The sequence below is a fragment of the Pseudoliparis swirei genome, chromosome 1 (genome assembly GCF_029220125.1).
Source record: "Pseudoliparis swirei isolate HS2019 ecotype Mariana Trench chromosome 1, NWPU_hadal_v1, whole genome shotgun sequence".
Taxonomy (NCBI): Eukaryota; Metazoa; Chordata; class Actinopteri; order Perciformes; family Liparidae; genus Pseudoliparis; species Pseudoliparis swirei.
Window position 1 is genome coordinate 7954723 of NC_079388.1, and position 22112 is coordinate 7976834.

Genomic DNA, 22112 nt, shown 5'->3' on the forward strand with positions numbered 1-22112 from the left:
TGACAGGAGCGATGGGGAAAGGAGACGGAGAGACACAGATTTGTGGAGACGTGAATGGCTTGCAGGTGTTTGCAAGAGAGAGAGAGAGAGAGATGGATGGAGGGGGAGATGTGGAGTTGTGACTCCCCCCTTCCCTCCCGCTGTCATTCTGTTTTATAGCAGAAGAAGTGTCTGCAGAACCGACGCGAGGCGATGTGAGAACGGGTGATCGTGTCCTCGCTCACACAGACCGGGGGGAGGAGGGCGAGCGAGGAAAACCAACAGGAGTGCAGCAGGAGTGAAGGTGAAGGAGTCACCGTGGAGATAAGGAAAGGGCAGAGGCGGAGGAGAAGGTGTTATCTCCGCGCGGGAGGAAAGAACAGTCGTAAATCAATACACGCAAGTAAATTTGCAAAAAGATTTTAATAGGCATTGTTTTAATCATTCTTGGATCAATGTACAGCTTCTTTTTTCTTCTTCTTTTTTTCGTTCTTGTCAAAGGTAAACACATTTCTTGTGGTTGTCTTCGACACCAGCAAATGCTTTTTCGACCCGCTTCCCAAAACCCCGTAACGTAAACCGACATCACAGAAGAGCACACACACTCTCACACACACACTTGCATATTCAGATCCTACAAACGACTCCTTCACGGGCACGGGATTTCTAAATGCAACAAACTGGAGAAGCGCAGACGAACACGTTCTACATACACGCGCACACAAATGTACACACACGCGCGCACACACGCACTCACACACACATTCATAGCCGGCATGTATTATAAAGATACATTACAATGCAGACTCCTTTGTTTTCACGAGGGAGGAATGCCTTCCATCAACTCCGTCTGTGCGTCCACAGGTTTATGACGAGATATCAGCAACGCAATCTGGTTAGCGGTGTGTGTTACATGGGAGGAGGGTGACTGGGGGTACGTCCCCCCCGATCAGTCATCACCAATAACCCTCTCTCTTCCTCAGGCTGAACTACATCGGCCTTTCTATCTATACAAGCAAAATGCTGCAGTAAAAATTCCACTGTTTAAAAAAAAAAGAATACAAAAATGGCACAGTAGCTTATTGAGCAAAGGCCTACAAATGCACATGAATAAATTAGATAGATAAATGATATACTTTAATGTTAAAATAAATAAATTTGAAAAGTAAATAAATTCCCAAAGCACAACACTGTAATCTGATTAATGCCATCCTACGTTGTCCTGTATTACAATATAAAAAAGTGAACTACTCTTTATTTGCACATTCACACGTGTTTTTTCTTTTTTTCCTCTCTTTTAAACAAAATGGCGGCAGCGTTACTTTGAGACTCAAAGCACAATTTCTCCTCAGGCACCTGCCGCACTCTGGCGGCTGTTTCGGGTCGTTTCCATGGTGACCGGGTCTGCTTTAATAGCCATCAGCATTGATTGGCTGGGAGCCGCTGGAGTGGAAAAGGAATAGATGGCGTTCTCTGGGAATAAATGGCGAACTTGCTGCGCAGAGAGGTTTTTAAGAATCGTGAATTAGTGGTGTTCTGAATGACTGCTGATTGCTGCGAGGAGAAAGGTTTGACATCCGAATATTCTACACGCCGAGAGCTGACGGTAAACGCATCGGGGGGGGGGAAAAAACATCTACCGCGTCTAAGTGCCGCCAAATTACTAGTCCGGGGTCTGTATTTTTCTCGGTTGTTACAGTTTGAAGGCAGGAAACGCAGACAAAGGATTCGTTCTGAGAGGGCACTCGCTGTCCTCTAAGAAACGCGGGCTTTGCATCTGGGGCTCACAAAAGCCACGGGCATTTTCGGTGTCTGCTGAAAATGATTTTCTCAAAAAAGGCCCGTGGACGTCCTCACAAAGCCTTTCTCTTTTCTGGAGAAACACTTTGGGCTCTTATGAACGCACCAGTGTGAAAACATTCTTCAATGTCCAGGATAACGGCAGCAGTTCTCATCACTGGCTGATCACAGACGTATCCTGTGTAGCCCAGGTGAGATCAGTCCAGGTCCAGAGTCCAGCTTGCTCTTTACTACATCGACAATGAGTTCTGTCCACCAGCACATGTCCGTGGTCCAAGGCCTACGGATCCACATTGAGAAGACTTCCTCACGTGTTTTTACATCCATGCTACAATAAGAGTGTGTAGTCTGCTCCCGGCTCGATTAAGTCCACTTTCTTTCCTCACTTTAAGCCTGGTTCTGAATATTGGGTGTGGTCTCCGCGTCGTGGGATTCACACGACAACGCACGGAGTGTCCAAAATGCACTGGTGTAAATATGACAGCAAGAAAGGCCTCTCCTCTTTAAAAGTCTCGTGAAGTGAAGTTCCAGGTGTCCTTTTGATCGCGGTTCGGTTTGCGCCTCAACTTTATCTCCGTCTGTATTTCTGCCAACTCTCTCACAACAACAACAACAACGTGGTGGACACAGAGCCCGTCGGACAAGGCGGTCCCAGCATTGAACGGAGCGTCCATCGGGGGCGACGAGTCGCTAGGACAAAAGGGCGGCGGACAGGAGCAGCATCGCCGCGGTGAGGAGAAGGCGGTCCCGGGAGGCGCCGCTGCCACTGACGCTCTTCTCCAGTTTGGGAACTTCGGGGTTAAATTCATCTGCAGAGACAGAGAGAAGATGAGAAAGTGAGAAAAGAGAGGAACGTGAGTGTGACGGAGCGAGAGAGACAGCACGCGCCAGATAGAGGGAAGCGAACCATTACTGCATTATTAATTCATCAATCTAAAGGCCATGTGTGATGCATGCTAATCGTGCTCTAACATATGCAGAGAGAAAGACATGATGCAATTAACAAACCACCAATTATCATCAGCACTGCGACATGAGGCCATTTTCCCCAGTGGGATGAGAAATTAAAAACACTTCTTTTTCTGATCTGGATTTCTTTTCTTCTTCACGTACTCTTCCTTTCACTCTAATGATGTTTTTATCCTCGTGGAATTTAAATCAAACCAAATTACTATGGCCTCCATTGATTAGACACAACAGAACATTAGCCAGAGGGGAAAAACGGAGAAAGAGCTGGAGAGAGATGAAACAAGGGTTTTGTCCACCATCGATCCAGCGTGGCCAGCACAACAACAGTGGAGCCATTCGGAACATTGTAACATCTTTCATGACAAACAACATGGAGAACACATTTAGTAATATTCAGTAAAAAAGTGGATTAAACGGAGCCATTATGCTCTGTCTCGACATAATGTTTCCCATTATGTCTAAAGGGTTATTACAAACACAGCGCACTATGGGAACAACCTGGCTGCAGTGAGATGTGAGACAAAATAATAATAAAGTAATCCTAGTAAGTGCAGAAGAAAGCTGCACTTTGACAAATTGTGCCCAAACACTGACAACAATCTTGTGTTTGTCCATAAAACGCATTACTTTCACTTTATTATATGTCATCATAATGTCCCGCTGTGTAAAAGTTGCAGCCGGCAGATCGTTTTCCGACCGATCGAGATGGCTTCAACCGGAAATACATCAACTTGAGGAGAGACGGTGTCTTCCAACAAGCTGCTGAAGCCTCGGGGTTTGAGGAATATAATGGAGACAATAACTGGCTGCAAGTTGGAAAACACAAGATGTGATAAGAGATAACAGATAGAGACAGCAATCACATGACAGCTTGATGTTTGATGAATGTACGGAATGTTGTTGTTGTTGTTGTCTGAGAGTAAACCACCCGACCGCTGTGGTTTGTCCTGCTTGTGAAGGCAAGAGGGGGAAGCGCAGCCTCGCCTCAGCGGCCGGGAGAAGAGACGACCCCGTCCCGGCGGAATAAACACACGCTCGCTTCTTTTCACGTTCACGAGCACGACTCCCTTCCCACGCTGCTCCATGCCGCTGTGAGCGGATTCTGTGTTTGTGGGCGCCGCCGAGATGCTTTGACGCTCAGAGAGCCGCAGCTCTTCATAAAACCCTCGCTGTTTGAGGAGGCCCGCCCTTGGAAGATGAGTGTGGGGGACGTCGGGCGCCTCGGGCCGTAACAAGTTATCAAAGGTCCGAACAAAACAGCACGATTGCGGGACACGGCAATCAATGTGTGTGTGCGGGCTCGTCTGTTGGCGGTCCAGCAGCGCGCGGCGCGGCCCTCCCGTCCACGCCGAAGCGCCCGAGGCGTTCGCAGGGAGATAAGAAACATCGGCTCGAGACGGTCGATGAGCGGAGGAAGGCTGTCGGGTCCGATAAATCCCCGCGCCAACGCCTCCCACCACGGGGATTGCGGGAACTGCACGAGGCGATGGACCCGGCTCGCAGGTCAGTGGGGGAGGTGTGATAGCGCGGATGTCATTCGGCTAGCTAACGCGTGTCTGGATGCCATCTTCCCTCACGGCTGCCTGGAGCTACTCTCAGAAGAAAATATGCTTGAGTGCGAGTTGCCCCGGTGGTTTGTTAACGGCTGCTAACCTTGCACAAATGAGACAAAAAATAAACGTAGTTCTCGAAGAGCACGGCGAAGTGCGCTGACGGGTAAATAACGTCTCTGCTATTAGCGCGTGTCAAAATGAGGTCGTGTGCATAAGTTTGGCTCGCTCATTGAAAAAAACAGTCCAATCATCAAAGATCAGAGCTAGATACACCGCAAGCTAACGTGAAATGATTAGCCTCCTCAGAGGCTGGTGCTAACAATGTGAAGCCCTTTCATAAACGGTGTTCTTCTAAGAGTTCATTTAGCTCTTGCGATCGTCCCCGCTAACGCTTTGGAGTTTCCTCACCTTGGAAAAGCACATTGTGCGTACAGCGTGACGTTTTGCTCTGTGAATATGAATCATTGCAATTATTATTTTGCAGCACTGACAAATTGACAAATGATTCCCCTCAGTCACGTCGAGGGACGCCTCTGCGATGCGTCAGGCAGGATTTGTAGCTCGCCGTCTGAATATTTCATTTTTCTGCCAACTGGCTTCTTGGCGCAGAGGCACTTGCTGCCAAATGCAGAAAAAAAGGCAAATTGCACTTTTGCAAACGACGTTTGCTCTGTAATATTGCATGCATTGTTTGTAATATATACCCATTACTTTACCCATATTGTATCTAATAGACCGTTGATGTGCAATTCACGGAGCTATCAGCGGGGGTAATCCATTCGTTGTGAATCCTCCAGAGTGTACCGACTGCAAACGTGAGATAAGACGCTTTGGTTTGCATCGTGCATCTCAAGTACACATCTTACGACTGATTTGGAGAAAATCTGCACATAAGCCACTCGGAGCAGATAAGTCTCGGGTGCCTATTGATGCATCTTTGTTGTTGTTGCATTTTCCGGTCCACTACATTATTTATATTGCAGGCTTTAGCCTTTCTCCTGCTGCAGACACTTTCTATAGGAGGACGGCGTTTAAGGGCAAGTCACAGTTGGAAGAATGCGCAGCGTGGACAGAGCTTTGCTGCAGGAAACTCTCAGGTTATGATTCACTCAAGCAGCGAGGCGGATGCTGAGCTCGTGGAGCACATCTGGCCACACGCCGTTCCTTACGAGATGCTCGACGACAGCACATCTCTGCTTTTCTGCCAGATAGGACAGATGTGTGTTTCAAAGGGTTCAGATCATTACAATCATAAAGAAAGATGAATCAACTCGGTTCCAATTTAGAAGATGATGGTGGGTCTTGTTTGTGTAGTGTATGCTATGTAATGGCTGAGATATGGAAATACCTTCTAATGGGACAACAGAGACGAGCCAGTCAGACGATCGGCAGGTTGTAAACAAGCCAACTGCGTCTCATTTCACGAAAGTGATTCACAAGCACTGCTGGCACACAGATTGCCAACGGTGGCAGCGTCTCGTTTCACAAATGATAAACTGTGATGATTACAGCAGACAGCTTGAGAAATATTGTTTATTCTTGGCCTCCGCTTCCAAGCGAGTTTGGCTGGTCCCGGGATTTTTGTTTAAAGCATCTCACCGCTCGTGTTTCTCGCCCTGTCGGACTTCAGCAACGTCACCGTGTTGACAGACTAACGTGGAGCTGTGAAGAGGAACTTTAATATTGTGTTGAATTTTTTCGCGGTCCCTCTGGACAACTGCAGCCGTGTTTCCAAGCTTAACAAAATCTCCGGTGATCCTGCATGATTTCGTGAAATGTTGCACGGCATCAGACCCGGTGGCCTCGACTACAAGCATTAAGAATACCAATATAGAAATAGCAAATCCCCTCTCTTGTGGTCTTGTTTACTTATCTATCTCATAAAGAGGCATCGGTATTAAACCGAGACGGTTTCATTAGCAGTTAAAAGTTCCCCACATTAACTTTAACATCCTTGTTATTACTCATAGTTACAGAAGACAAAACCTACGTCGTAATGGACCAGGATTATTCTCAGAACACCCCGTTGAATAAGGAGGCGCGTGACGTAGCAGCACAACTAATAATAAAGTCCAAACATATGTGGAGAGAGAGAGGGAGAGAGATGTGTTGATGCTGAGCGAGTCTGTGGGCTCAGGGTGAGTCAGAGAGTGGGTGTCCAGCGGTCATCAGGGCCGTGTGTGTGTGTGTGTGTGTGTGTGTGTGTGTGTGTGTGTGTGTGTGTGTGTGTGTGTGTGTGTGTGTGTGTGTGTGTGTGTGTGTGTGTGTGTGTGTGTGTGTGTGTGTGTGTGTGTGTGTGTGTTTCCTCCAAATGTATTCAGCAAAATTCATCATAGCGCTGGAGGCTATACTTTTTTTTCATGAGTCTGTGTGTGTGTTTCTTTTTTATATTAAGTTCTACGTAAGCTGCAGTCAGAGCTGCTGCTGAGCCATTCGCCCACCACTGAGCCTTTCTTTCTTCCTCTGCCCCTTCTCCCTGCACCCCCCGTTCTCTGCCCCCACTCTACTTCTTATCTCTTTGTCTGCCTGTTCTCTCTCTCTCTCTCTCTGTCTTATCTGTCCCTCTTTCTCTCAGGCTTTCTCCCGCCCCATTCCTCTTTCACTGCCTTCTTCCTATCTTTCATCCCACTGACTTTCTCTGTGCCAGCGTGTGTCTCCCTCTCCCCCTATCTCTCTCACTTTTCTGCCCTCTCACTCACTCTCTCTCTCTCTCAGTTCGCGCTGTGAGTCAGAGAGACAGGTTGGGTGTGTGTGAGCGGAGCGAGTGCGTGTCTCTTTTCTTTTCTCTCTTTCACAGTCACGTGGGTTAATTTGATGTGGTGTATTGGTTGGGTTTAAATTGTTTGGTGGTTATTTGGTTTTTTTTCTCTGGGTGTCTTCCCCTGCCGGTGCCTCACCGGGCGCGGTGCGTGGCGCAAATGTTTTGCCCGGTTCCACCCCCTCTGTTCACAAGGAGACACGGCATGAAGATCGCCGGTGACTCCTCGTGCAGCGTGGAGGACTTGGCCCGAGCAGTCGGGAAGAAAGTCGGGTTCGGTAGCGTGAAGTCCGCCGCCAAAATGAACGGCTCGGTCGTGATCTTCCTGGATTAGGTGGAGAAGGTGAGCCGAGTGGTGGAGGAGGGTCTCGCGGTGGGAGATTTGTTTGTGCAGGTGTTCCCGCTGGAGCAGCCGTCCACCAGAGTCCTCGTGTCGAACGTCCCTCCGTTCATCACCGATGAGTTCCTCAGCAGAGAGCTCTCCCGGCACGGGAAGCTGGTCTCCCCGATCAGAGAGATCGCGTCGGGGTTTAAGGAGAGTTTGATGAAGCACATCATGAGTTACCGTAGATCGGTCTATATGATACTCAACGACCGGAGCGCGGAGCTCAACCTGCGCTTCAGCGTCCGAGTAGATGATTATAACTATAATATCACCTGCTCTGAGAGGAGGCGGCCGGCAGCCGATTCCAGCAGAGAGCGTCACTGCTGCTGTACCCGACACACATGTGGTGGGTATGAATGAGAGCATGAGTAATGGTGATGATGGTGATGGTGGTGAGGCTAGCCAGGGCAGTGAAAGGCAGGCTGTGGGTTGGGTAGGAAGGGATGAGAGTAAAGAAAAAAAAGGAAAAATAGACTCACAAAATGGTGGTGATGGTGGTGACAGGGTTAAAGCTGCCAAGAGCAGTGAGAGGGAGGAGGTGGGTGAGCTGGGAAATAATGAGGATAAGGAAAAGGAAGAAGGAAATGGAAAAAAGGGAAGAAAAAATAAATAAGAAGAAAAACCAAAAAAATGGGGCTGATGGTGGCAAGGGTGGTGGTGAGGGTGGAGATGGTGGCAAAGGTGGGGAAACTGCCAAGAGCAGTGGGGGGGGGAGGCTGTGGGTGAGGTGAGAAGTGATGAGGATGAAGAAAAAGGAGGGGGAAATAAGAAAAACAAAAGAAATGTTGCTGATGGGGCTACGGCTGGCAAGGGTGATGGTGGCAAAGGTGTTGAAATCACCCAGAGCAGTGGGGGGGAGGCTGTGGTTGGGGTAGGAAGTGATGACGAAAGAAAAAAAGAGGAAGAAGGAAGGACAAAGAGAATGCTGATGGGAAGCCCATGGAGGTGGTAGGACAGGTGGGTGGAGTCGTAGGGGCGGAGGAAGAAGGTGTAGGTGAGGAGGGGGCTGAACAGGTGGAGATGGATGAGGATGAAGCGGGGGGGGCAGAAAGGAGCCCCAAAAAGGAAAAGTGACCAGAGCGCCGGCGGCAAAGCCAAAGCCAGCAGGGTGGAGGAGAGGAGGAGGAGTCAAGGGGCGGGGCAGGTGGAGGACAACAGTGACGAGGAGGGGTCAGACGACAGCGACTCTCCTCTGATTTTAACTAACAGTCAGGCTCAAAAGCTATAGAGTGTATTCACCTTCCTGAGAAATGACCATTATATCCTGAAGGAGACACGATTTCAGTTCAAAGCTGATTATGGTCCTGTGCCTCATTGTTGGATGTGGGACTAATGATTCAGAATATGGGTTTATCAGCTCAACAAGAGGCTATTACTTCAACTTGTCATGCATCTAATGAGCGTTAGGACTGTTCTCATGTGTTTCTGTTGATACATCGGGTTGTGGGCACGTTTCCATTGACTCGTCAATAATCTCTTTTGCTTTTTAAATCAATGTCTTTCACTTAAAGGAACTGTGGATGGAAACTTGGGAGGAAGCCATGAACATGGCAACTCTCTGCCTTTACGCTGTGATTCATTTCAAATAAAACACTGGCTCCATGGGAACAGCATCAGCACGGCCAGCCAAACAGTCACTGCTGGTCCTGAATGAGCGCTGGAGGCGGAGCTGTGCGACTACGGATCATATATGAACCCAGACACGGGGCGCTTGATGTTCCGACATTTGTGGTATTTCCACAACAAGCATAACGCAGAAATAGTTGTTAATGTCCCATGGTCGATAGCGGAAATGAAAACTGTTTTACGGGAATGTGACCGGGCTATGTGCTATTAACCACAAAGTGTTGAGCGAGTAAAATCAGGTAAAAAAGCGTTGCAAATATTCAATTCCAACCGCTGAAGTCTTTCTTTGGTAACGCAGAAGGACATGAGGTTGCTGGGCTCTCGCATAATCAAACAGCGGACACGATAGCCAGGTCAACTTCTTCTGACATTTAATAAGTGGGACCCCAAGATGGCGCGATTGAGATTCTGACGTCACGTGAATACGCCCTATATACAGCTGATGAAATCAGTCTGTTTTTATATAAAACAAAAAACAAAAAGAAAGTAGAGGTCAGGGATCACTTCCCTGACCTCGTGGCCTTCGAACACTCCTGCCGCTACCACATGGCAAAGAAGAAATTAGACATGCAGGAGGTTTTTAGAATCAGAAAGCTTTTACCTAAAGTGAAGGAGTGCATCCAGCAGGGGGAGGTGGAGAGCTCCAATGTGTGTTTTAATTGATTTGTTGTTTTTAAGTTTTATTTGTTTTTTAAACTTTTCTTTTAATGAACACATTCAGAGTCAGAGTTTTAAACGTAAATGGAGCGAGGGACAGTAAGAAGAGAACATCAATTTATGAATTTAACAAGATGAAAGCCAACGATGTTCTCTTCTTACAAGAGACGCACAGCGACAGCACCAACGAGGCGGACTGGAGGAGGGAGTGGGGGGGGGGAGTCCTCCTGAGCCACAACACCAACCTCAGCGGAGGAGTGGGCTTCCTCTTCTCCAGGGCCTTCAGCCCGCGGTCACTGGAGGTCAAACACATCGTCGAGGGGAGGCTGTTCTTAGTGAAAGCACGGTTCTACCTTTTTACTGTTGTTTTTATTAATGTGTATGCTCCAACAACCGGGGCAGAGAGGAAGCTGTTTTTATCCAAAATTAATGATGTTTTAAATGACTGTGCCTCGGAGGATTTTTTATTCTTGGGGGGCAGATTTTAACTGCACAGAAGATGATTTTAAAGACAGAAACCACACAGAGCCACATCCAGCTTCACAGCAGGTTCTGAGGAGGCTGGTCCATTCTCATGGCCTGGTGGACGTGTGGAGAAGGATGCATCCGGACTGCCGGCAGTACACATGGTCCCACGTTAGGGAGGGAAGGATCTCCTCAGCCAGGTTAGATCGTATTTATGTTTTTAAGCACCATTGTAATATTTTAAAAATGTGCAGCATTGTTCCGGCTGGTTTTACTGATCACTCTTTGGTTTTATGTCATGTTTTTATTAGGAACTTTTTACCTAGGAGTGCGTATTGGCATTTTAATTCAGTTTTAACTTTCGATAGGAATTTTAGGGAGGTGTTTTATTTTTGAAGCATTTTTAGGCTGAGGAAGAGTGATTTTAATAATCTTAGGCAGTGGTGGGACCGTGGCAAGGTAGAGATTAGGCTCCTTTGTCAGCAGCACACTTTCAACGTCACTTGAGATGTCACCAGATCTATGAAGGACCTGGAGACTGAGATAGTGGACCTAGAAAGTTTGAGCGAGTCCACAGGAGATCGAGGACATATTGAAGTCCTCAAAAGTAAAAAGGCGGCTCTCGCCGACCTGTTCGAAGTCAAAGTACAAGGCGCACTGGTCAGGTCCCGATTCCAGACCATCGCGGAGATGGACACTCCCTCTAGCTTCTTCTTCGGCCTGGAGAAGAGGATTGGGCAGTGGCGAGTAATCCACTCATTGCTGACGGACGCAGGGCAGCCGGTTGTGGAACCAAGCCAGATCCGGAAGCGAGCAGTGGGGTTTTACTCCTCCCTGTATGCCAGTGAGTATAGGGAGGAGGAAGAGTCAACGGAGGGGCTCTGTGGGGAGCTGCCTCAGGTCTCCGAGGAGACCAATGAGGAGCTCAACAGACCCATAACCCCCCCAAGAGCTGAAAGCTGCCCTGCTGGGAATGCAGGGAGGGCGCGCCCCCGGTATCGACGGCCTCCCCGCTGAATTTTATAAAAAGTACTGGGATGTCCTCGGAGGGGACATCCTAGAGGTCTTCAATGAGAGTCTGGCCTCTGGTTCCATGCCGATGTCCTGCCGGAGGGCAGTACTAACCCTACTGCCAAAAAAAGGAAACCCGCAGGACATCGGTAACTGGCGCCCTGTGTCTCTGCTGTGTGTGGATTACAAGCTTCTGTCCAGGGTCTTCGCCTCCAGGCTGAGGGGAGCTATGGAGCAGGTCCTCCATCGGGACCAGACCTATTGTGTGCCCGGCAGGTCCATGGTGGACAACGTCCACCTCATTCGGGACGTTTTGGAGGTCTTCACCTCATTGGGTATGGACACTGGTCTGATTTCTCTAGATCAGGAAAAGGCTTTTGACCGCGTTGAACACGGCTTCCTCTGGAAAGTTCTGGGGAAGTTTGGGTTTAGCGCTGGCTTCATAGCTAAGATCAAGGTGTTGTACAGTAATGTTGAGAGTGTGCTGAAGATAAACGGCAGGCTGTGTGCTCCTTTTAGAGTGGGTAGAGGGGTCCAGCAGGGCTGTGCTCTGTCCGGGATGCTCTACGCACTCTCCCTCGAGCCCCTCCTCATTAAAATACGCTCTAGCCTACATGGTTTGGTTTTACCTGGTTTTAATAAGAACATTATTTTATCGGCGTATGCCGACGACGTCGTTGTTTTTATTAAAGACCAAAATGATATAGACATTTTAAATCAAATTGTACATGATTTTAGCACGGCATCATCAGCGAGGGTGAACTGGAGGAAAAGCTGTGGGGGAGTAGCGTGGCGGCCTCCCGGTTCTTCCACAGAAACTTACATGGAAAAAGGACGGTTTTAAATATTTAGGGATATACCTCGGAGGAAAAAACATGGTCCAGAAGAACTGGGAGGGTGTCACAGAGAAAATAGAGGGGAAACTTTCCAAGTGGAAGTGGCTGCTCCCCCAGATGTCTTTTAAAGGTAGAGTACTGGTTTTAAACAATCTTATTGCATCCCAACTGTGGCACAGGTTGACCTGTTTAGACCCTCCCTCGGGCTTCTTAGCCCACATCGACCATTTTTTTTGGGAGGGTCTACACTGGGTGCCACAGGGGGTGCTGTTTTTAACCAGAGAGGAGGGGGGACAGGGCCTTGTCCACCTGGCCAGCCAGACAGCCATATTTAGATTACAGTTTGTTCAGAAATTTTTAACGTGTCCTGGGTTTTTAGTGTGGCGAGACGTGGCCAACTGCATCCTCAGACGTGCTGACAACCTGGGGCTGGATACTGCTCTGTTTTTAATAGACTCCAGTATTTTAAAACTAAGTGGGCTGCCTCCTTTTTATCAGGGTGTTTTTAAATCATGGGCCCTTTTTAAACACGAAAGGTGTCCACAGGCTGACTCTCTGTTCTGGTTGTTGAGAGAACCATTAATTTATAAGGCAAGAATGGACATTAGCAGCAGCGTCACCCCTGGACTAACGGGGGCGCTGCTGCGAACAAATACCCTTTGCCTGCAGCAGTTGGTGGATGCAGTGGGGCCGACGCTGAGCGACCCCCCGGCCCTGGGCTCCCTGCTGGGTCTGCATTCCGACCGGGTGGCGAGGAGGCTCCTGGAGCTGTGGAGGCAGAGGCTGACCGGGGCGGAGAGGAGCCTCCTCAACGACTACAGTCAGCAGAAGACCGAGCCGGACCCTGCAGACCCCTTCCCAGAAATCTCCCTCAGCCCGGGGCTAGAGGGACTCACCGGCCCCCTGCTAAGGCCAACCCACCCAGAAACTTTTACAGTAAGAAAAGCAGACAAGAAGACACTGTATTTTAACTGCGTGAAGAGCATCAACAGGTCCGGACTGTGCAACAGACCGCCCACTGTGTGGTCAGAGAGACTTGGGCATGGAGGCCCTGGCCCGCAGTGGGGGGTCCTATACAAGCCTCCCCTGAAGAAAAGGACCGCTGACCTCCAGTGGCGGATTTTACACGGTGCTGTCGCGTCCAACGCTTTTATTTCAGTCATTAATCCCGCTGTCCTGAGCCAGTGCCCCTTCTGTGACCTCCGGGAGACTATCTACCATGTTTTTAATGAGTGTAAGAGACTTTTGAGTTTCTTCGCTCTTTTAACATTGGTTTTTAGTCTTTTTAATGTGGTTTTTACAGAGAAGGTTTTTATCATGGGAGCTGCCTACAAAAAAACAGAAAAAGAAAAGTGGCAGCTCCTAAATTTTTTATCAGGCGAAGCCAAAATGGCCATTTACTTAACGAGAAAGTCCCGGGTGGAAAACAGAGAGGGGCAGGAGGCCAGGGCAGTGTGGCTCTGCAACATCAGAGCCAGACTCTGGCTGGAGTTCAGATTTTATAAACACATTGGAGACCTGGATGCTTTTAAACAACGCTGGTGTTTTAACGGTATTGTTTGTTCTGTGGTGGAGGAGGACCTGGTATTTGCACCACTTTTTATTCGGTAAAACACGTTTTTTTGTTGTTTGCTTTTATTTTAAACAACCTGATTTTTTAAAACACTTTATTTTTAAAGAAACGGTGTAAAGGCTAAGAAAATGTAAATAAAGTGTTTTTCAAAAATCAAATCTCTCTGAAGGAACTCGTTGCCGGTGGCTCAAGAGCTCTCTTCGCTCCGTCTCTGCTGGTCTCAGTTTCCACCTCAGGCAGGTCACACTCTCTTAGCCCTCGTCACAGACTGCCCACAGCTCCCAGAAACAAGCGCACTAAATGATTGCCGGCGAGAGGCTTTTGTGAGAAAGAAAAACAAAAGGGCTTCTGTCACCAATCAGCTGACGATTGACTTGCTCGCTGACATGCTTCCTCTTTAGGTAAACGGGGACCCTTCATTCCTTACAACTTAAGACATCGACTGACCTTGTGGAGGTCAGTGTGTTTGTGGTGAATTGTAAAAGATTACGTTCTTTGTTTGTAATTCTGGTTTAATTCAAACTTAACTTTGTCTATCAGTGTTGAGTATCGAATCAATCCAATCCAACATGCTTGTCTTTTCTAGTCCTCCCCCCAAATAAGTGATCTGTTTACCATCACTGTGCACTCAGAGCCACACAAAAAAAGGATCCAAAAATTACAATAATAATATAAATTATATTTATGAATTATACAAATCGTCAATATTTATGTTTTTTGATATATGGAATATACCCAGTAATAATTGTAAAATAGAACATCTGCGCAAAATATATGCACGTCCTCTCCTGTCTGCAGGTCTCCGCTGGGCCCGAATCGTTCTGGCCCAGAGGACACGGGTCTAATAAGCAGTTTAGCCTATAACTGAGTAAAGATATAAAAAAGTGATATACAATTTAGGCAATCCAAAAAATAGATTCAGCTTTGGGCCAAAGTCATCCGGCCTGAAAGCTGCGTGCGTTCTCGTCAGGCACTTCTATGAACGACATGACGGCCAGCGCGCTTCTCTTCCAAGAAGACCCGACCCGGTAAAATCAACGGGGACAGATCCAACATGGACAGTTACTGGAGTAAGAGACATGAAGACACAGAAAACATGAGAACACCAGGACTAACATGATCACTCCTCAAGCAGCCATGTTGGGCAAAGTGTCCGTCACTACAGCTGGACGACGACGCAGGAGGCGGTGAAGAAACACAATGAGGATACAAACAGGCTCAGTGTAACCCTAACAAGGTTCATAGGGGCATCTTCATATATACACATGTTCTATTAGATCTTATATATATGTCAATTATATTATACAATATTTATATTTTAATATAACATATTAATGATATTTGTATTGTAGATTTACATTAGATGGTATTTATATATCATATTATACTGAATACACAGAAAGTAAAGGGTTAACTCATCAACCAGCTCCGGCCTGTGGATATTTGAATGTGGTGCCTTTCCACAATGATTGGGACACAAATCAATCTTTGAGTCACAGACACATGTTGATCCGCAATCTGTCGATTATCTGCCGTTGCATTTTCAGCAACTCACCGATGTTGTGTATTTTGATGTTTGGCCTCACTGTGTAGTCGGGGCTGGAGTCATCGTCTGCCTGGGAAACTGAGACACACACACCAGATACACACAAAGACAGAAAAGACAGCAGAGGGAGGAATACAAAGCAGAGGATGGAGAGAAGGGGAGGGAGAGGGAGAGAAAACACGTTATTAAAATGACAAGACTGGGTGAAATGTGCATTTTCAGGCACCGCTAAATGGTGCGCAGATATCGCAGAGAGCGTTGAGCAGTGACAGAACCCTGTCACCGAGCAAGCGTGGAGGAATCCTGGCCCGGGGATCCGGTCGCCTGTCCAAATCATCCACGATCGGAAGATGTGTGGGTTTGTCGCCGTGCATCCGTCTTCTTTTTCTTTTTACTAAACGTGCATTTTGCGTGAGGCTGTGATTCCGAAATAGCGTTTACAAAGAAAGCTGGTGGCAATCAAGTTGCAGCTCTTTGCCGATGTCAAAGCACACGTCGAGCATATTCCCATCTCTTTCTGATCTCAGAGGGGTGGGAGACACGCGGAGAGGAATGAGGATATCTGGTCTGGAGGCGGCTGACACACCGACGGCTGCTTGATGCAAGCTGTCAGAATGACCTCGCTGAGTAAAGGCTGGGGATTGTAAACCGACTAAAAATGCACACATCGCCATTCATGCACACACACACACATTAAAAAGATTTACGGCTGGCAAACTAGCATGTGCAGACGAGCACACACACACACACACACGCACGCTTGAATGCCTACAAACACGCACACAGAAGCAAAGAAGCACAGAAGCGTGGTGGACACGTCAATAGATTAGCCGTGACACCGGGATGGGGGGGGTGTTAAGGTGATGTGTACACAGGGGCTGGCACTGGCCTGAGTGTGGGATGTATTAGTGCTGACAAGGTTAGAGGAGAGGGGGAGGAGGCGTCGGGCACCGGGCTCCATGATCAAAGGCCTACGGGGGAGAGAGCAGGCAACCAGAGCCAGAGAGAGAGAAGAGGAGAGACAGACAGTGGGGAGGAGGAAGGAGGATACGAGGGAAGGGGGTCAAGAGAGCTAGAGGAGAGAGAGAGAAGGAGACTGGAGAGAAGCCGAATCTTGCAGCTGAATCAGTTTCCCTCCTTGACATCTTTCTGTTCGCCTTCATGAGCGCACGCCGTTCAGAGAGAGATAAAGCATGATGTCACCGCACTGAGACCGAGGATAACGTGAAGCCGTCATCAGTCAAAAGCCTCTCCTCAGACTGTCAGATCTTAGTTCTCCCGTGTCTCCCCGTCTGTTCCTCTGGAGGCTCGGGCGACACAAAGAGATACGAGGGCCGAAGACAGTGGAGATGAAGTGACGCGGGAAGAGAGGAAACGGCTTGGAAGTAGGGAAGGAGGCTGTGTCCTCTCACCGGTGGAGCAGCAGACGTAGACCCTCAGTCTCAGGCAGCTGTGGCCGTGGTGGTGGGTGGGCGTGGCTGAAACACACACACACACACACACACAAGTCAACCTCGTGCCCTCTGCAGGACAATCAGCTGTGCCGACCGAAGCCAAGCAGCCGCCCGTCCTCAGCTGAACTTCCACAGCCGATGACATGCGGATGACAGCAGCTGAGGACGCGACATCAAAATACTGGCTGCTCGGCGCTCTCGGCCATTTCCCTCTCAGTGAAGCCCGACTCACAGATGTAGTAGTACTCCTGGCCCACGTTGAACTCGTAGCCCAGCGAGAAGGCGCTGTAGCGCTGGAACTTCTCAGAGAACTTGATGGCGGCGTGAGGCGCGTGCGGCCGGTTGCACTCCCAGCGCTTGAAGCCCAGCTGGGGGTCGCAGGTGCGGTAGCCGCGGTAGCTGACCATGTAGAGGACGTACTGCTCGGCCACGGTGCGCTCCAACGTCCCGCGCTGGCTGGCGTTGTAGTGCGGGCAGTAGATGTCCAGGTAGTCGTTGACGCTGACCTGCACTGTGTATCCTTCCCTCCGCAGGCTGCATGAAGACAGGGAGAGAAAAACGGCAATGATGATAAGTTTAGGGCCCCAAATAATCCACAGTTTTAATTCTTGTCTATCTTTTATTGTCTTGTCGTGAGCCGGAGGTTTCCAGGCACAGAACACCTCACACAACTGAAACTCATTGTGGACCCGCCCGGTACCGCCGGCTGCAGCTGCCTCAGAGATGGAGTGAAGATCCAGTTATTATTATTATTATGACTATTTACGACCTGATGAATGATTTCATACCCTCGGTCATGCTAGCTTGTCGAGAAGGGACTCCAAACTTTGGCAAAACGTAAGTGATTTTCAGTCTTCCCTCGACTGACTTTATGATAATACCATGCAGTTTGGGGCAAGAACCATGCAGTTGTTTGCATGCGGTATACATACATTATTTATATTTATTCTAGGAAAAAGGTCTTTAAATATTTCTGCATATGGGTCCCGAAACAGGCTTGGAGTTGCTTAAATCGGGTTTAACTGGAAAGCTGAGGCCCGTGAGGATCCAATGAGCCCATTTGTATTCATGCGTGATGGTGTTAGTCACCATAGTGCCATTTCACAGTGAGCCCATTTATTTTAAAATTCACGTCACTGTATGAAATGACCTGCTGTGACCTTCAGGATAATCACAGCCTCGTGAAACACTGCAGGCCTCTGCCCTTCAGATATAGTGACAGTGTGGGGGTCTCTAAGCAGGCCCTCACCATCCAATCACAGAAAAGGGATTTTAGATCATTTTCATCAACTTGAGAATATGAAACACACATTCCACCAAATCTGTGTCACAGATGGTATCAAGCAAAAGATTGCAGCAACAATGTGGAAGATATAAGAAGATGTAAGAATAGCACATGGTCATTATATACTATCATCATAATGTTCTATACCTTGCACACTTATAATTGTTTATTGTTTATTTCTGATTAGAACAACGTGACACACAATGCTGAGCTGCATTTTAATTAAAGTTCTGGTTCCAGGTGACGTAGACACTTCATAGTGTTGGCCTGCTACCTCTTCATAAACATCCCCTGCCTCCCCCTAAAAAAGACGAGTCGATGTGGGCGGGAGCTGGTCGTCTCTTATCGAGCCGGCAGATATGAAAATGCTTTAAATCTTCTCTCTGCAGCAAAATCAAACAAGATAATATCCCAAAATGTGAAACTATGCTTTTATTATGAATCAATTATGTTTACAATTAAAGGAGCAGGATTAAGGATTTAGAGGCATTACATCAAAAGGTTATATAGATTGCATCCAAATGAATATCCCACGCCAACCCCTCCCTTCCCAAGCCCGTGGGAGATAAACGGATCATTGTGGTTACAAAAACAGCAATTCTTAGCTGCAGGTTGCTTGGAATAATATTGTGAATAATATATTCAATGTCGGCCAATAAATCCCCTTAAATTCTAGACACTTCTTCAGTCAATATAATATCAGAAAAGTTTCCAGATCCCCAGTGATGTCAGTCCATTTACAAAATGAAAAAAGAGCAACAGACTCCCCTCCCCCCCCCCCCCTGCATATAACAACCCACATTTCCTCACTAAACGCCTTGTGGCGAGTGCTGAGGCCAGTGCTGAGAATAATAATCTGCACTCCTGTCTTCCCCCCTGAGCCGACCACGAGCCGGGGCATTGAGGCGTAAGGACATCCTGTCAGTGGCGCTCCGGCCGCTGGGGAACCGGCCTGTGATGACCAGAGCTCCCCCGGCAACCGCCACTGATGGACGACTAGGATGGGGAGGAAGGCCACTCTGAGGTTGAGTGTGTGTGTGTGTGTGTGTGTGTGTGACCCCTGATTCAAGACTCCACACTGAACAACTGAGACGATGATGTGATGTGATTTCGCATTCGGCTGCCTCGCTGTGATCTTCACTGTTTGTAATACTAAGTATATACTTATTATGTAAATTACACAATCTGTAATTAGACAAAGTAGGAGTCATTAGAAGGGCTCCTGCAGGTGAGCTGATGAGATGGGAATTGTCGTTGGCTGCAGCGATGTGTAACGGGTCGACTGCCGCTGTAATGACTCGTGTTCACCGCTAGGTGGAGGTATGGTGCTGTCTTGTGTTTGAAAAGCAAACCTCTGCACTTTCCTCTCCTAGTTGTCTCCTTTCTTTCACATTTTCTGTTACACACAAAAAGGAGAGCACACACATACACACAACACAACAATACCTCCCCATGTATGCGTTATTACACACACACACACACACACACACACACACACAAAGCGGCTCACGCTATATCTTACAAGTCAGGCCTCCAGAGAGATTATCATTCAATTACAAAATGGGGATAACAAATTTCATAACACCTCTATCTCTCTTTTTCCATCTCGCCATCTTTCCCGCCGTGGCATTGTAACGGTTTCTGTTTCTTTCCTGGATCCTCTCCTCCGCTCATCCTCACCCCTTCCCTTCGTTTACACAGGCGGATGAATATCAGTTTTCTTAACCACTGTTCTTTTTGGGGCCATCAATCTTATCTGTGCTTTCTCCCCCCTCTGCTCAGATGTGAGATGACAGACTTTTGTCTTGCAGTGTTGCGAGAAGAGACAACACAGCTCTGCTTCAAAGGGACTATATTTAGAGAGGGGGGGTTGGTGGAGGAGGAGGGGAGGAAGTTTGAGATGGGAGGGGGTGCAGAGATAAAGCAGTACAATGGGTGTGGGATCGAGAGAATGGTTAGCAGATAGAACAAAGATAAAAGTGTGAGAAAGAGGCCGTGTCGAATATGAAAACACGTCGCGAGGAGAACCCTGGATGCGCGTGGCGTGATCAAAGTGGGAGAGCGATGCAGTCATTGAGAAATAGGTGAGAGGGCGGCGGCGAGCGAGAGGCAGGTGCGAGGAAACAAGAGCAGGAGATGTCGGAGCAGGAGATAGTGTCTGAGGACAAAGAGCTGCTGAGACAGGAAATGCAGTTAATCCACAGCGATGTGTTCAGGGTCTCGTTGTTGTCCATGAGGCGACTGAAATGGACCATGTATGTGGTGCATTCATGTGGCTTGAGGTGGGGGTGAATCTAGGGCTGCAATGATCAGTTTCTTTACTCATTGTATCTTATTTTGCTGAATCTATTGATCGTTTACTCTTTGAATGTCAGGAAGTAATAAAACGATAGCGTAAAGATGGACAAAAAGAAGAAAGTGCTCACATATGAGCATCCAACTTGGGATTTGGTTTATCGTCTTTGATTGTTAAATGACTTCAATAATATCCAGTAATCGATCCTCAACGTTGTTGGAACCAATAGTTTCAACCCAGATAAACAACCCTGTGACTTCACTGCTCACTGCTTCGGTTCTCACTTTGCCTCAGCAGACGTTCACGCAGCAGGAGGACCATGCGCTACGATTGTAAAGTCAGCCATAGAAGGAGGAGGAGGAGGAGGAGAAAACGACTGGGAGGAAGAAAAGAAGCTAAGGTGGTGCAGAAGAGAGAGAGCGACTAAAAGGGTGGAGTGAAAAGAAGGAGTCCCTCTAGGTGGGCGCCGTTATATAAGGAGTCCACTTAGTGGCACAAGACAGAAAGGTTGCAGGGCAGAGAGGCACGGAGGGAGGGAGAGAGGGAGGGCAGAAACAGTGGAAGGGGGAGAGGGGCGATTTAATAACTTACAGTGGCGGTGTGGGGGGGGGGTGAGGAAGGGAAATGCGTTGAACGATGACAACAAAGAGAGGAGCAGAAAGGGAGGCAGAGGCCATGACACAGACATAGTGCTCCCCGGGGATGAACATATATGTGGTAAGAGCGGCTAAAAAAAAAGAGCGATGGCTCTCATTCTCTCGTTGTCTCTCGGTTACCCCCCCCCCCCCCCTCGCTCTCCCCTCTCTCCAACTCTCTTCCTCTCTTTCCGCTGTGCATTGTCTCTGCGCCGGTTTTGCTGCCTCATCATCCTTTTCCTTCGAGTGCGAGTGCACAGCTAGTTAGTGAAGGCAGCACAGGCTGGTGAGGACTGCCGGGGGGGGGGGGGGGGAGACAAAGATAGCACCTTTCACATCTGCACTAAAAAGAGCTCTTTGGAGAATACCGCCGGTATCAATAAATAACAATGTTGAGGTATAGCGCTGCAGCTAGAGACACTCACAGTGGACGGGAGCAGAGCTACCGCTACAGGAAATCTATAATTCCTGCAGTAAAAAATAAACCTACCATAAAGAGTCCTTTTGTAAAGAACTAAAGTGAGGTAGTATGAGAATATATATATTTCCCTCTATTAGTGGTGTCCATTTTTTGTTGTTGCTTTATTGAGCTTAATACAAAAACAAATCCATGAGGTTTTTCTGCATAATAAGTTGCGAGATACCATCAAACAGAAGACTGACTTAGAAGGAATGTAATAGCGGTGGAAAAGTGTTTTCTTCTTCTTTGTTTTCTCTCTGACGTGAATGGATATGAAGAGTTTCAACCCACCGAGGTGTTCCTCGCAGTCTGCAGGTCGTGCTGTTTGTTCCGCTGCAGCTTCGCCCCACATTACTGCCACAGGCTCCAAGGGCTTCAACAAATCCATTAAAAACAGCTGGAAGAGACAAGTTGTTGCTTTTGACAAACACCGTCCGACCTCGCTGCAGAAAAGACCGTAATGACTCCTGACTGAAGAAAACAACTGAACACATGTGGGCTTCAACTCTTCAGGTATTAAAAGGAATCATTCACCACGGAAAGAAATTGCATGTAACTCGCCTCCAGTTACATCGAATTCTTGAAGAACATTTTGTTTTTTCTGCCGTTGGTCTCGATGAATGGAAGTCGCTGCGGGACGCGTCGAACAACAGCAAAGCGCTGTCGACACGTCCGTTTAGGAACTCTCACACAGTGCAGTGTGATGGCGTCTTGTTCATCCAGAGGTCTGCTCAGCACTCCTCTGACACTTGTCGCTTGAACTGCCTGACGAGAGTTTTAGATAGTAAGGTATATCAATCGGTACTGTACCTACACTGTATATG

At 48.0% G+C, this 22112-nt stretch overlaps 1 protein-coding gene across 3 annotated transcripts in view; it reads right to left on the reverse strand.

Annotated features, from left to right (window-relative positions):
• Window positions 1–383: 383 nt before the first annotated feature.
• Window positions 384–22112, reverse strand: part of efna3a (ephrin-A3a) — a 74775-nt gene continuing 53046 nt past the window's right edge. For 2 of the 3 annotated variants that reach the window (XM_056413623.1, XM_056413606.1), the window contains exons 2-5: window positions 16845–17146; window positions 16571–16636; window positions 15168–15236; window positions 384–2588 (exon numbers count right to left, since the gene is read on the reverse strand). In XM_056413623.1, the coding sequence (XP_056269598.1) occupies window positions 2470–2588; window positions 15168–15236; window positions 16571–16636; window positions 16845–17146 (556 nt within the window). In that variant the 3' untranslated portion in view covers window positions 384–2469. Of the gene's footprint in view, window positions 2589–13754; window positions 14678–15167; window positions 15237–16570; window positions 16637–16844; window positions 17147–22112 lie in introns of those variants that run through there. The other variant, XM_056413614.1, reaches the window with a different exon arrangement.